The sequence below is a fragment of the Cottoperca gobio genome, chromosome 12 (assembly GCF_900634415.1).
Source record: "Cottoperca gobio chromosome 12, fCotGob3.1, whole genome shotgun sequence".
NCBI lineage: Eukaryota > Metazoa > Chordata > Actinopteri > Perciformes > Bovichtidae > Cottoperca > Cottoperca gobio.
Genome location: NC_041366.1, coordinates 8,982,130 through 8,997,274, shown reverse-complemented (window position 1 = coordinate 8,997,274; position 15,145 = coordinate 8,982,130). Strand labels below are relative to the sequence as shown.

General features: G+C 41.3%; 1 protein-coding gene across 2 annotated transcripts in view; it reads right to left on the bottom strand.

Annotated features, from left to right (window-relative positions):
- palm2akap2 (PALM2 and AKAP2 fusion) overlaps window positions 1-12,733 on the bottom strand; it is an 81,110-nt gene extending 68,377 nt beyond the window's left edge. The window contains exons 1-2 of one of the 2 annotated variants that reach the window (XM_029445201.1): window positions 12,484-12,733; window positions 4,398-4,449 (exon numbers count right to left, since the gene is read on the bottom strand). In XM_029445201.1, the coding sequence (XP_029301061.1) occupies window positions 4,398-4,449; window positions 12,484-12,527 (96 nt within the window). In that variant the 5' untranslated portion in view covers window positions 12,528-12,733. The remainder of the gene's footprint in view (window positions 1-4,397; window positions 4,450-12,483) is intronic. The other variant, XM_029445204.1, reaches the window with a different exon arrangement.
- Between the last annotated feature and the right edge of the window lie 2,412 nt (window positions 12,734-15,145).

The window sequence follows — 15,145 nt, the reverse complement described above, 5'->3', positions numbered from 1 at the left end:
TGCAATGCAATATCTCTGTGTCTCTCTGTCTCTGTCCCAGGGCCAGCAGCTGTCATTTCCTCATTCTACGTCTTTCCCTCAAACACACCACCATCATATCACTCCTCATGCACCACTTCCTAATTCCCCTTAGACTTGGCCCCAGACGACGTGTGGCCTTGTGTGTGTTCGAGTGTGTGTGTGTGTGTGTGTGTGTGTGTGTGTGTGTGTGTGTGTGTGTGTGTGTTGGGGGGGGGGGTAGCTAAGAGTCCAAAGGACTGAGGTCATCTGTGTAAACATATCACAGACACTACAGAGAAGTCAGTGAATGAGTGCATGCAAAGACACACACATACACGTTTGTATATATATTCTGCCATGCTGTTGGCGGTTGGCAGGCCACAATGGGCAACAGCTAATTAGAATGCTGAAGCGCTCACCATTCATTGGCTGATCTCAAAACCACACGCACGGTTTTGGTGAACACACGCGAATTTACGAAAAAGTCGTAAACACTCATATACATTATGCACACACATGTAACCCTGACAAGGCTTTACTTCATCCGATGGCTATAATTACATGTTGATAATACACCAATTAAAGGTCTGGATTTAACAACATGACATCACTACTGCTCCCTAATCTGACCAATTAGTAACTATGGAAACATGCACCGCTGGCATCTGACAGGCCATTAATCACTATCAGGCTGTGGGAATCTTTGCCTGTGTGAATGTGTGGTGAACACATGAGCCAATTGACTTATCAACTCTTGGATTAAACACTGGCACGTGTCATACCTATTGATTAACGCTCTAACTCCTCTCCGCTAACTTTTTTTTCAAGTTTGGATGGCACTTACTCACACGAAACTCAAAAGAGAACAAACTTAGTCATTTTTAAATGTAGTTTAGATAAGTTTAACATGACTTGTGCTGGCGGGAGAAAATGCAGCTGTGCTCTAAATAAATTGTGTAGGAGCAGAAAGATGCCACTCAGGGTTCTTTGCTCTCTTTCTCTTTCAATAATTAATAAGAAAAAGAAAAGTGCTCACAGAAAGAAGTCACATATAGGAATGAAACCATAATGAATGTTTTATATGTACTGTAATCAGGGCGTCCTTGTAAAAGAGAGCTTGGCCTTTAGATACAAGTCATAATAAGACATTCTGATAATAGTAATAACAGTAAGACAGACAGACTGGATGAAACTGGAGATTTTATAATGTGTTAAGTCTTAAATGTCCAAATCAATGAATTCTGTAATTTCCCACTTAAAGTGCTGTGATTGAGTAGTTAGGTGTGTTGTGCTTTCTGCTGAGCTAAAAAACAAAAAAAGAACTGACAGCCATTAGTGGCATGCTTTATTCATGAGCCACACAGCACACACACCTGTCTCTGTAGCAAATTAACATTATAATGACAGCTGTCTGCTACTTGACAGTGATTTATTTTTGGTCCAGTTCAGTAGATAAAGCATGGCAAGGAGCTCAAACTATCATAGTCCAGATGATGTGTTCATTAAAATCAGCGTCGGATTGAGCAGCAGTGTGTTCGGACGGCTCAGATACAGAGACGACTGCTCTGACACTTGGCTCGGGTTTTAGCGGAAGCTTCCAATTTGGCTCGAGATCTGCTTAAGTATTGATGAGGTCCTAGAGTATCAATTATTGATGAACTCATTAGCAGACCCGAGATAGTGTGAGAGTGTGTGTGTGTGTGTGTGTGTGTGAATGCACTGTACACCTCACCACAGGGGTTCAGTAAGATTTATTCAGAACATCAAGTCGTACAGGAAGAATACAACAAAAATATATAATATAAATGTCCAAGAGCTGCAAATAACAATTCATGGATTGATCAATTAGTTGTAAACTATTGAATTAAGCGTCAAATATTTCGATAATCGATTAATTAAAGTATTTTTTAAAGAAAAAAAGTCAAAATACTTTGATTCCAGTTTCTTAAATGTAAATATTTTCTGGTTTCTTTTCCTCTATGATAGTAAACCAAACAGGAAATATTTGACAGATTAATCAACAATCACAAGTAATAGTTAGTTGCAGCCCTAAAGTTTTGCCTGTGTTCATCGTTGTTGGAGAAAAGGTTTTATGAAATCCTTCCCCTTCCCTTTGAGATGCTCTGGGAAGCTCTGTCCAGCTCCTGTATTTACACTGGGCCTGCGTTATTTGGCTGAGTCTGTGGCTTACAGAGTGCTTAGCTGCCTCAGAGACTTGTTAGTACTAATAGTGTAATAGTAACCCATCTCTATTTGAGTGCCTGGTAGGGCTTGAAAGCTATTAGTGCCCTTATTTCCCTTGATATAGTACACACGTGCAGAGCTGAGACAAGACAGACGCTCGTTCGGAGGAGACAAACAAAGCTCAAATGATTTTCTTGTAACGTCTGACTTTATTTTATACCGAAGCTCTTGGAACTTCCAGTAGGATCTCTGACAGTACTTCAAGAGAGTATTAGACCACATAGAGCATTCTTTGTAGTGTTTCGACAGATGCCACCAAGATATTCAGCAACATTTGTTGTCTTTCCTGGCCCGGTGCAGCAAACCAAACTCATTTACACGATCGCGTAATCGATGATTTTAGTCATGTTTCGCCAAATGCAAATGCAAGCATGATGCAAGAAACAGAAACGCTTGTTCCTCTCTGCTCAAGAACTTTCCACTCTCTTTCTTTACTTAAGTGCCTGCCTGGTTTAAGTACACGCAGCCTGGTATGGCTGCCATGTTTCAACGTGGCCAAAATAGTTTCTCCATCTGCTGCTGCTGCTGCTGCTGCTGTTCACCCCACTTGTGTGTATGAATGTGTGTGTGTGTGCGTGTGTGTGTGTTCCTGTGCGTCTTGAGTGTGTGTGGTATGCTGTGGTTGTTCGCTGGCGCCAAATTTAGTCTCCGGTCTAACTGTTGCTCTGAACTCCTATCAGTACTGAGCCAAACACTTCAACAGATGCCTGCGTGATCCTGATACCCAACGCCAAATATCAATACGTATTCTGGACCACCTCACAGCTGAGATCATTCTATCTTGGAAAGCACATGCACCTAAAAAACCTCAGACATCTGGCCAAAAAGAAGAAAAAAACAACTTTCCTCTGAGTTGGTTTCCCCCTAAAGAAATAAAGACATGGAAGAAGATGAGAGCCGACACAACAGCAAGACAAACGCAGGGCACACGGGTCGTGCCCTTACATCACATTACAATCATAGAAACAAAAATAGTTGTGCGTGAGGAAAATGGGTGTAGGGGGCTATGATGTCATGCTTATAGGCCTCCAAACACATCATTCACTTTTACATTTAACAACTAAAAAAGCTGCAATAATGCAATCGTGATTACAAAGAAAATATAGATGTTATGCTTGTTTTAGCTTTTGTCACCTTGGTTAGCATCCAGCCTCCCGCCACAGAAGCGAGTGCGGACGACCCCTGGCTAACTTAATCAATGTGTAATGCAGAAAAATACACTATACACCAGGTTTATTATCAAGAACTAAAACTGTAACTAACGTGAAAATAATCAGGGAAAAGTATTGTCTGTAAACGGAAACTAAATAACATTCCAGGAGATGGCGCTGTGCTGCAAATGCTTCACAGCCGACACTTAAGTAGCGCAAAGATTAAATATGAAACATTATGGCCATTCCTACGCAGTTCTCCAAACATGTATTTTTGTATATATATGTAGCGACATACTTGTGAGACATTATAGCTGTCCCTAACAAAAACAAACTTAAATATTTTAAAACTAAAACCAAACTTTTCTGAAAAACTCAAACTAAACTAAAACTAGCCAACACACATTGAAAACTAACTTCAACTAAACTAAAGTGAAATCTAATTGTAAACTATTCTAACATTGCTGTACACTGCATGCTGGATTGGCTGATGGAGTCTAGTTATCTGCAGCTTCTGTTTAGGTTCTTATGTTATAAGTTCATCTTTTATAGTAAATTGGTTTATGAACCATTATAAAACACGCGGACAGACTCCACGCTTTAGTTTCACCGTCATGTGTGGCATCTACTGTTGTGTTTACGTCATAGGAATTCATTAGTCAAAGTTCAACAAACTTGAACTTTGGTATGGGGCAAAGAAACAGAAACGGATACTGTTTTCCCGCCCTTGACATGTGTTTGAATTGACGTGAACATGAATGAATAATGTGACAAGGCAGAGAGAGCCTGAGAGAGAATGAGAGAGAGGGAACTGTGAAAGAGGCAGAGAGACCAACAGAGTTGCAGTTAGGCGAGATATTGTACTGTGAATGACAGTAAGAGGTGAAGGTGAGCCAGGGTGGCCATGCACAGACAAACAGACAGAAGGTCAAAGAAACATGAAGAGACGAGCACAGCAAAGAAAACACACCGTTTTCTCTTTTTTAAACACTCTTGACTTACCGTCAAGGCCTGCATCCTCTCTTTGTGGAGCTGAGCCTCCTCACACGACATCCTGAGGGGGAAGCAAGGGGAGAGGGGGAGTGAAAGGAGAAAGAGACGTGAGATCAGGGAACTAGACTGAGAGCTGGAGTCCCTCAGCGAGAGATAGAGAGGCAGAGAAGGGAGGGAAGGAGAAGAGGAGGAGTATCCAGACAAGGTCCTTCTTCAGCAGTAATCCAAGCAGAGAGAGGAGACAGTGGGAGAAAGAGCTCGCACTGAGTGGAAGCAAAGATCTCTCATTCACTGTCCATGTGCCTCACACTCAGCCCGCTGCTCGCATTCTCTCGCTGACTCTATCACCCACTCTTTCTTTTGCGCTCTCTGTCTCTCCTCCCATTTGTCCCCTCCCTCTCTCTCTCTCTCTCTCTCTTTTTTAGGCATGAACCATGTGTGATTAAACAGCTGGGAGGAGCAGCTGAGAGGGAGAGAGAGAGAGGGGGGGGGGAGAAGTGATGGCATGAAGGTAAGAGGGGTGTGAGAGAGAAAAAGTAATGAGGGAGAGAAAGAGGAAGAGCAAAGAATTGCAGAAGTAAGGAAAAGGGAAGCAGAGGAGTAATTTGTCATATTTGAAAGCTGAGGTGACACGGTGGAACATTAAAATATTCTTCCTTTATCTTCTGTCCAATAGCTTTACTTTTTCATATCTTCATATATCGTTTTGGGTGTTTTACTTATTACTGAGATAAATCACTGATCTGTGTTTAAAGGGGCAGTTTACTAAAATAAAATCATTTATATGGAAGATAGAAGTGACTATTTGCAGGTGAGATAAAAAATAACCAGACAATCTTGAGACAATAGCAGGAAATGAAAATGACAACTTTACACCTGAAAAAGAAACCTTGTTGTCATGTTTCGGGGCAGAACTCACCCAATCTTGAAATAATTTCTGCTCTGAAGCGTTGCTATGCTGCTGGGTGCTATTGTTGCTGCCAATCACAGGTCATCACTGCACTACATATTCCTCACGCGTCATGCAATATCTTTCTCATTTCCAGATTAGAGACAGAGTACCAACACCTGCATTAAAACATGTTACTATCGTTTTACCATGTTCTGATCTTTTAATAAATTTCTATGAGGCCGCAAGCAGTGATATCGCCCACACACAAACAATCCTACAGCTCTTCAGGTTCTATTTCTGGTCACTCTGGTCATACATTTATTCCAGCGCCTTTCATAGCGACATCAATCGAAGCCTTGTACTTTTACAAAACAGGAGCAGGAGAGAAAAAAAGGAAGATAATGGTGTCACTCCGCGAATTGATGCAGATGAACATCAATGGGATATGTTTCTAAATACAAACTGCAAAAAACACCTCTTTAAAAGGCAAGACACACCTTCAGTCTCTCTCTCACACACACACACACACACACACACACACACACACACACACACACACACACACACACACACACACACACACACACACACACACACACAGACAAAAGAAGAGTGTGTGTAAATGGGTCACTGTTAACTGTGTCCCAATTTTCTTTCTCCCTAATTTAACTCTCTAGGTTCACCTGGGTTTCTTCCATTCTTCCTCTGCCTCCTCTCGTACACCTTATTTACTTTATTTTGTAACTTTCCTCTTCTCTTTCATTCTCTTTATTTTCCTTCGTTCTCTGCCTCTATGCTTCCTTACATCCTTTACTCCTTTCCTCTTGTTTTCTGTTTCCTCTGCTGCATCGCTGCACTCATATCCAAAGTTTTGTCCTCACACCCACAACCCTCCATATATCACCCTTTCCAACATCCCATGGTGCATCTCTGCCCTCCATCCTTCCTTCCTTCCTTCTTCTGTCTTCTTTCCTTTTCAACCCTCACTCTTAAAAACCTTCTCTTCCTCCTTTTCTTTCTTTTTCTCTTTCTCTTTCCATCCCTACTTCCTATCTTTCCTCTTCCTCTCCATTTCCTCCCATCCTCCATCCCCAACCTGTCCCTCCTTCCATCTATCCATTTCCTCTTCACATTTTTGTGTTCCTCCTCTTCCTCAATCCCTCCCTTTCTCCTCTTTCTCCTTTTTCTCCATCCCTCCGTCCACAAGCAGACATCCTTATAAGGAGAAAGAGCAGCAGCAGTAGTCGGCCTGACTCTTTAGGGAATACAGAAGCATGCAACACACACACACACACACACACACACACACACACACACACACACACACACACACACACACACACACACACACACACACACACACACACACACACACACACAAACACAATCACTTACAAAAACATACACTGACATAACAGCCACTGCATTACTCCAAGAGAAGAAAAAAAAGCGCATGATAAATAATTGCAGCTGGGAAACGTGAATAAATAAGAAATGTGTCGTATTCAGCCCTTTGCTTTAGCTTCCATGTGTTGTTATATTGTTTCCAAAATCAGACAAGTCTCTTGCAGATATTCAGGAGTGGTGAACTTTTTATTTGCTGAAATTCTGTAAAGTTTTCAAAGTTCAAAGTTCAAGGTCATTTTGTGCATGACAGTAAAAACGTTTGAACATGCCGTAGTGTATGTTTAAGTTTGGAACAAGCACCGTTTAGCCTAATGTGAAAGAGACCTCCTGAAATTAATTGACACAGTTCATAATCAACTAATCTAAGAGCAGAACATATATAGTTTTCAGTTTCTTTGACTTTTATGTGATTTATTTAACACCTAGTTTTTGTTTCAGATGTGATCCATGCAGCAGTTTCATTCAGTTTAAAGCTGTCTGATCATATTATGAGACTTTTTGATACTTTGTAGTGCAGCATTTGGAGGTTTATTCAAAATGTTTTATTTTTTTATATGAAAACAATATGACTTCATAGCACATTTGTATTTGGCATCCTGATGTAGCACTGGTCAATCAGATATTTCCCTCCTAAAAGAAGAACAAATGACGTATTACTTATTGGACCCGATTTCAAATCAATGCTTATGTTGCTTTGTCTCTGCTGGATGTGTAAATAGGCAAATGTTTGCTCAACATATTAATTGTTTATGCTGATAATCTGTAAATATTGTGTTTACAGCTTGTTGCTCTGAAATGGTCAAAAAGCCTAAAGCACAAGTTTAACATACAGTACCATTTAGGAGGCTTACTGAGGTTCACCATCCAGATAGGAAAAATAAAAAGTGGACTGTTTCACCCTGGGACCCGCCCTTATTAAAACACATTGCTACGGCTTTAATGTTTGGACATGCAGGTTATAGAGCATGACCTGTTTGGGGTCCAACATATAGTTTATGTTAGGAAACCAGGCTCAGCTCTGCAGCTGTCTGACTTCACAGCCAGTCGAAAACTTCTGGCCCGTCCCTGTTTGATCTGGATTTACACCAATCACATCATGATGTTGGCTGCATGCACACACTTCCATTACAAAGCATTCCTCCTCACTTTAACAGTGTTCTACTTCATTACAACATTTGCAATTCGGTTTCCTTTCCTCCCCTCCTTTTTACCTCTCTCCTCGTCCCCTAAAATGCTGCCACCTTCCCTCCCCCTTCAATCCTTTAACTCTGGCGTCAGTTATATTGGTTGGTCGTCGTTGGACACAACAGCATCATTGTTCCTCTGCATCGCCACGACGACGCGATGACCTCACTGCACAGCCAGCCCGGCCCCGCCTCCCCCCCATCCCAGGCCAGAGGTAATGGCCTCCAGATGTGGAACCAGAGGCTCACACACACACACACACACACACATACACACACACACACACACACACACACACACACACACACACACACACACACACACACACACACACAATCAAATATAACAACATGCAAAGTGAGAAGGAAGTAATGAGAAAATATGGACAAAGAAAGTAAGTCAGAAAACTGTGCATGTGAGTGTGAGTGTGAGTGTGTGTGTGTGTGTGTGTGTGTGTGTGTGTGTGTGTGTGTGTGTGTGTGTGTGTGTGTCTTATGTTATGTTAATGCAGCCATCTCTTTTGCCTGCCTGCCTTTAGCTTTGTGCTCCCACATTTCTATTCTCCCAAAAATAGCTGAAACACACAGTACTGGTGCAGACTGGCCTCTGCTGCATTGACTTAATCTATGTGTGTGTGTGTGTGTGTGTGTGTGTGTGTGTGTGTGTGTGTGTGTGTGTGTGTGTGTGTGTGTGTGTGTGTGTGTGTGAGTGAGTGAGTGAGTGCGTGAGCACGGAGGGGGAGAGAAAAAGCAACCCAAACAGACATATTTCTGGTTATGGGGAGTGCCAAACCTTGATCTCATTCATATTTTATAGATCACTGAGGGAGGTCAAGCTGTGTTTGGGTGTCTGTCTGTCTGCCTGTCTGCACTTACAGTTTAACCAAAAAACTATTACAATTCAGCACTGCTATGACGTCCTTATTAAAGCTAAGTATGTTTATATTTCCACAGCAAAATTGGCCTTAAATTGAACAAAAACGATTGCCTAGGCCCGTCTAGCTGAGAAAAGGTTGTCGATGGCTGAACTTTAGAAGTCACTCATCAGATATCAGCTCTCCGTGGTTTTTCTAACTAATATGACGCAGTAATTCAGTCCGCCACAGCCATGCAGCCTTTCATTTTACTGTAAAGACTATAGGAACTGATAACTTTCAAAGTCTAAAAGTCAAAGTTTAAAGTTAATTTAAAGAAGTAACACTGAGGCAGTGAATAATAATAATAATAATATTAATAATAATCCATGCAGCTCAGTTACAGAGCCTCTCTCTCTCTCTCTCTCTCTCTCTCTCTCTCTCTCTCTCTATATATATATATATATATATATATATATATAATAATAATAATAATAATAATAATAATAATAATAATATAATAACTCATTAACACAGTTCCTCACAGTATGAATGACAATTTAAGGAGCATATCAATTAGCATGTGTTGGTTGATTAACAGTATATTAGATGCTTTCTTAGTGTCAGTTGTTTTATTTCTCTCACTCTCAGAGGAATTCACATGTCCATACTGTACATATGTGTCTGCATGCATTAATAAAACCTTTTTTTGTATTATTCTGAAAAGCAGTTTGTAATCGTTTTTATCCTGAGATGCATTTTTCGATGAGAAGCAGATGTCTTGGCCTCCAGACACTCAGATTATCCCCACCTCAGCATATTCCCTGTCTCTCTGAACACCATTATTTTCTCTCCTCTTATCCAGTGTTTACAATTCATGTCCATTTTAATCAAGTGGAGATTAATAATATAATAATTATAAACTTATTTGTTGGTTCATTTTAGGGTAATTCTTTGTCTGTGTTTATGTTTGAACATTTTATATTGTTTTTGACTCTGTAAAACACTTTTTGTATGAAAGTCTGCTCTATGAATACACTTAAACATGCTCCCAGAGACTTAGTGTACTGTGTTTGGATTTAGGGTTACAACTAACAATTATTTTCAATACCAGTCAATCTTTTTATTATTTTTTAAATGAATTATTTAGGCTATTCAATTTCCAAAAATAAAGCTCATCAAAAATGTTGAGACATTTTTCAGCTCCTTTTTATGTTCAACAAATGTTTATTACTACAGAACAAACAATGAATAATAACTGAAAACATAGAAACATGGTGGTTAATTTGATTCTTTTGCTGGGTTGCCACTCTGTAAAACTGGATATGCTCAATTCATCCCATCACTATGAGGAGTCTTCCTCCTGTAAGACTTCCCTGAGTGTGCAATAAATAGCAGCAGAGAATGGGCCATCTGCCATTGTGGTGTCTGCGCTCTACATGACCACAAATACTACCTCGCCTTTCTGCTGATTCAGTGGACAACCCATAGAGAGCACGGTGTATATGCTGATTAAAAAATGAGCCCAGAGGAAAACAGACGGAGTTAAGGGAAAATGGATGTGATTAGACCGACTGAATCACGACACCAGCACCGTCTCATTTCTCCAATTATAACATTAACTATTGATGCACCAGTTAAGCACGTCCGCTTCATGCTTCGCTGCACTGCTTTGTGGGTGCGGCTCTGGAAGAGGACGCAAAAGAATCACTACGACCTGTCACTCAAACTGTTTGTTCGACAGCTGATTAGGACTCTCAGCTCATTATCCCCTAATCTGCAACATCTACAGGGGTTTTAGGGTTACATATGCACAGGCTGTGTGATCAACAATAGAGAGGTGCAGGAATGGGTCCTAAAACCCGTGAAGGAGTTAGCATTAGAAGCCTGAAATAAGGTCTGTGGTTAACACAAATGTAAGAGATTTTAACGTGTTTGTTCTACGCCATAAAATACGTCATTAAAGTTTAAAGCTTATTTTCTGCAATAATTCAAAATCAGCGGGATGCTAACTTTAATAAATATGTCATCCTTGCACCACCCTATAACCCTGTATCAGGACATAGCAAACTGCACAAGCTGCATTATCTGTGATATACAGTACATGTGCATGCACTATATTTGCAAAAATAAGATGTTCAAGTTGCACAAGACCCTAAAAGAGACAAATGTTTAGCAGGGAAGCTAGCTTCATACATAGTCCCTTCAGACCCGTAGGTGCAATACTGTAGAGATCTAGTTTGGTTGACCAACTCTTTGCACTTGGTCGGGGTAAACTCTGGGATCACAGTAAGATTTTCTCTGACTTTAAGCTATTTGAGGGTCGCCATCTTTAAACGCAACCTTCTCTGATGGTGATACCTGTATATACTGTATGTCTTGGTCAGTTGACAAATTACGTCCAGTCCATTTCTTTGGTAAAGACGTCGATAAACTGCTAGTTTCTACTCTTCCTGCGCTAGCAGAAACATTTTAATTAAACTGCACTTACAGAACAGTTAACTAACTAACTAACATAGCACATGTGCAGGTAAGACTTTGTAGCCTAGCACAGTTAAGGCTAAAAACAACCCATAATGCAACTCTCTCTTAGAGCTACAGGCCTGTTGTGTAACACCTGGGGCTTGCTCCATTCAAAGAGAATATCTTGTCTTTGAATATAAAGAAAGACATCACATCAACCTTTCAGACAAAAGTGTTTTGTTTGGGCTAATACGAGTGTAACATTTAATTGCGATACAGTATAACTCTTGGGGTGCACCGAAAGTCACAATTCTATTGTAAAATATTACTTTTCTTATTTTCTTGTTATGCTGTTTTCCATTGTGGCTTTAAAATAAGTACGATGTAATCTCTGTGTCTGGAATACAGTTGAAGGGTCGGATTGATTTGAAAATCTGCTGATACGATGCATCTTTAATACTTGTGGGACACATCATCAAAGACTTGACAGTCAGCATCTGAACAGCAACATTTTCCAATCCACAAATCCCCCAAAGTTAGGCCTGCACCAGTCTAAGACACTGTGTTTGCTTGATATGTGTCTTCCTGTGATTTTATGAATATTAGTCATGAATGCAAATACAAGTCTTTTTTTTTAGGTTGATTTTCATGCTGTGCTGATGAAAAGACCAAAAAATGAAAGGTGTCGTTTTATTTCATTATCCTTCTGTCTTTGCGTGGGCATTTGTTTCTAATAAGTAGAGAAATACATGGACAGATAAAGACACAGGAAGAAGAGGAAGAAGAAGAGGTCTGCAGCATGGCGGACGGTGCTGAAACACAGAGGCCGGCCCAAGCCTGCAGCCTCCACATTGACTATGCTAAAACATGCCCCATTGCACACACACACACACACACACACACACTAATGCACATTCACACATCCTGGATGCACCATGGTGTTCAGAACAGGGACAGTAAGATGTAGAGGAAGAAGGAGTCCAGGACTGACGTGTAGAAGACACACACCACACAACAAAGGGTAGCAGTGCGGTGAGGTTAGAGGTTTGCAGAGAGAGTGTGAGGGTGAGTGAAGAAAAGAGAGAGGAGAGTAGAGGGAGGAGTGTACACGGTGTACGGCGGGTTTCCTCGCCAGTCATGACTGAGCAGCAGCCTCACCATGACCGAGCTCCCGTTCCCATGACAACCCAGCCTGTCAGATGGAGGGGAGAGAGGATGGAGGGATGCAGGCAAGTCGAGGGAGAGATGGAGGGAAAGATAGATAGAAACATAAAGATAAAAAAACGTGTACTTACGGCGTTGTTGCTGTGCCGTTCCTCTGCAGAGGTGTGTCTGACATGGCTGCAGCACCCTCTGCTCTCCTTCCCTTCTCCTCTTCCTCGTCCTCGTCGCCTTCTCCTGTCCTCCGCTGTTCTTTTTTGACAGAGTTGTGTCCACCTCTTTGCTGTCTCTTCCTCCTCTCCTCCTCCTCCTCCTCCCTCCACTCCTCCTTTATCTTCTTCTCCTCCTTCTTCCCTCCTGCCTTTTCGGTGTGTTTGTCACGTCAGACTGTATCAGAGCAGCTGCTTCTGCCGCTCCTGCATCGCCCTGCACTGCAAGCAGGAGGGGATGGGTGTAAGCATGAGAGAGAGAGAGAGAGAGAGAGAGAGAGAGAGAGAGAGAGAGAGAGAGAGAGAGGAAGAGAGAGCGAGAGAGAAAAGAGTGGTCACTTGTGTATTTGTATGTATAAATGTGCAGGTGATGATGTCAATGAGAGAAAGAGAAATGAGGGATGTGTAGGTGAGGAGAATGAGGTAAGAAGATGCTGTAACTCGGAACAACTGTGAAGGAAGATGAGAGAGTGGGATAGAGAGCAGAGGATGGCAAAGAAAGCCAACATGCCTCATCCCTGCTGCTGCCCTGAGAACCTTTCCCCTTCGAGACTGCTGAGGGATTCATTTAAAGAGGCGGATACTCTAAAACTCCTCCATTGTTATAAAGGGAGAAAAAAGTACGTCCTCCATAAGTAGGCTCCAGTGTCCTGCAACCAGGATAGCAGAACATGAGTGGATGCACTGGTGGACACGGGGAGTAAGACCCCATCTATTGGGAGACCCCCAATAGATGCCCTATGGTAGATAAGGAAGGTGCCCTTCCAGTAGGGAAAATGTGATAAAGTACCCTCTGGGTGCCCTTCCAGTGATAAAGAGCCCTCCACAGTGTCCTGCCACTGGAGAAAACGAGATGCAATGCACTAATGTGTGCTCCTAAACTAGAGAAAATGTGATAAAATGCCCTTTAGGTGCCCTCCCAGTGGAGAAAATGTGATGCATTGACCTCTAGGAAAGACGAAAACACGATATGATACACAAGTGGGTGCCCTTAAAAATTAAGAAAACACAATCAAGTGCCATCAAGGCTGCCCTACCTGCCAGAAAACTTTGTGCACACTGCTGCCCTTTTGATTGTCTTCCCCTCATGTCCCTCAGACAGCATGAGTCCATGACTGGATGGATTCATCTGAGCAGGATTTGTCAGCTATGAAAAAAGCCTCACAGTCAGCACACTGATTTGTGTTTGAGACAACTATAACCACAAAATGACCGTTAGTCCTCAGAAACCTGGTATGACCATGACGACTAGATTGTTGAGCGTCTGCGAGAATTGGGGCACGTCACCACCGACAGACATTATCTTATGGAGGGCTGCACTCGAGGACACAAATCCTCCATGCCCAGAGGCAGACGAGTCGGAGCTGTCATGTTAATGTCCAACATGCCAGAGTGTTACTGCTGTATTCAGACACATCTGCATATGATCTTTGAAGAGAGATTTGAATTCTGAACATACAGTATTACAATAAAAGATTAAAAGTGCTGAATGTCCATGATGATCTACTTTTCACAGACTAGTGTGAACCAGCCACACTATTGAAAAGGAGCGACCACATGTACTGTGGCGCATCATGAAAGCCCGAGGCAATCAGACAAAGACGAACAGCTGTCACATGTTGAATCCAAGCATCAGTTGGCTGATGGTATTTGGCTTGCCACCTCATTTTAAAAAAACATAATTTTTCTTCTGAAAACGTTCCCATGCTCGACAAGACAAGAATCCAGTTGCCTGTAAATGCGGCACAGTGAGAACAGTTTAGTGCGTGTGGGCTCGCTTTAGTAATTTAGCCAAACAAGACACTCAGCAGACTTTTTATTGGGTCTATAACCTGCTGGCTGAGTACTTAGCAGCAGTGACTGGAGGGAAGATCTCATCTTCCATCCATCTCGCTGCCCTTCTCATATTCCTCCCACCATTTATTTTAATTCCTTTTATGTCTTCCTTCTTCTTTCTGGCATTTCTTTTGTGTCTTCTTTTTAAGTTTCTTTATCTCTGCTTTATTTAATCTCTCTCTAATTCCCATTTGTTTACGTCTCTTTCCTTTTCTTCCCTAGCTCTTTTCCCACTTTCTCTATTTCTTTTTCCATACCTTGCTTTGCTTTCGTCTATTCCCCTTTTTCTCCCTGTCTTTTACTTCCTTCTCCATTCCTTCTCATATCTGCCGAGAACTTGTCGTCCTACACATTTGAGCGCATTTTCTTTACAGATTATTGGAGATCTGTGAGAGCTGTGAACAGCGTACTTTAAATATTTATACATTCATTTGACTAATCCGACATTCTTTTTTATTTTGAAACAAAAACTCAAAGTAATTAGATTGAGAATGTGCAGAAAAAGGAAGACATATATATATATATATATATATATATATATACCGTATTTATTTGATGATTTATTTCTTATTTTACCAGGAATATTCCCATCCAAGAGAGTCCTGGCCAAGGCAGCAGTATAAAAGGTTTCACTAAAAATGAACAGAAATCAAATGACATATATTGTTTTAATGTAACAGCTCAAAATTGCCTGCAAAACCAGTTGAATTCAGTGTTTTGTAATAGGAGTAAAGCAGACAACATGTTATTC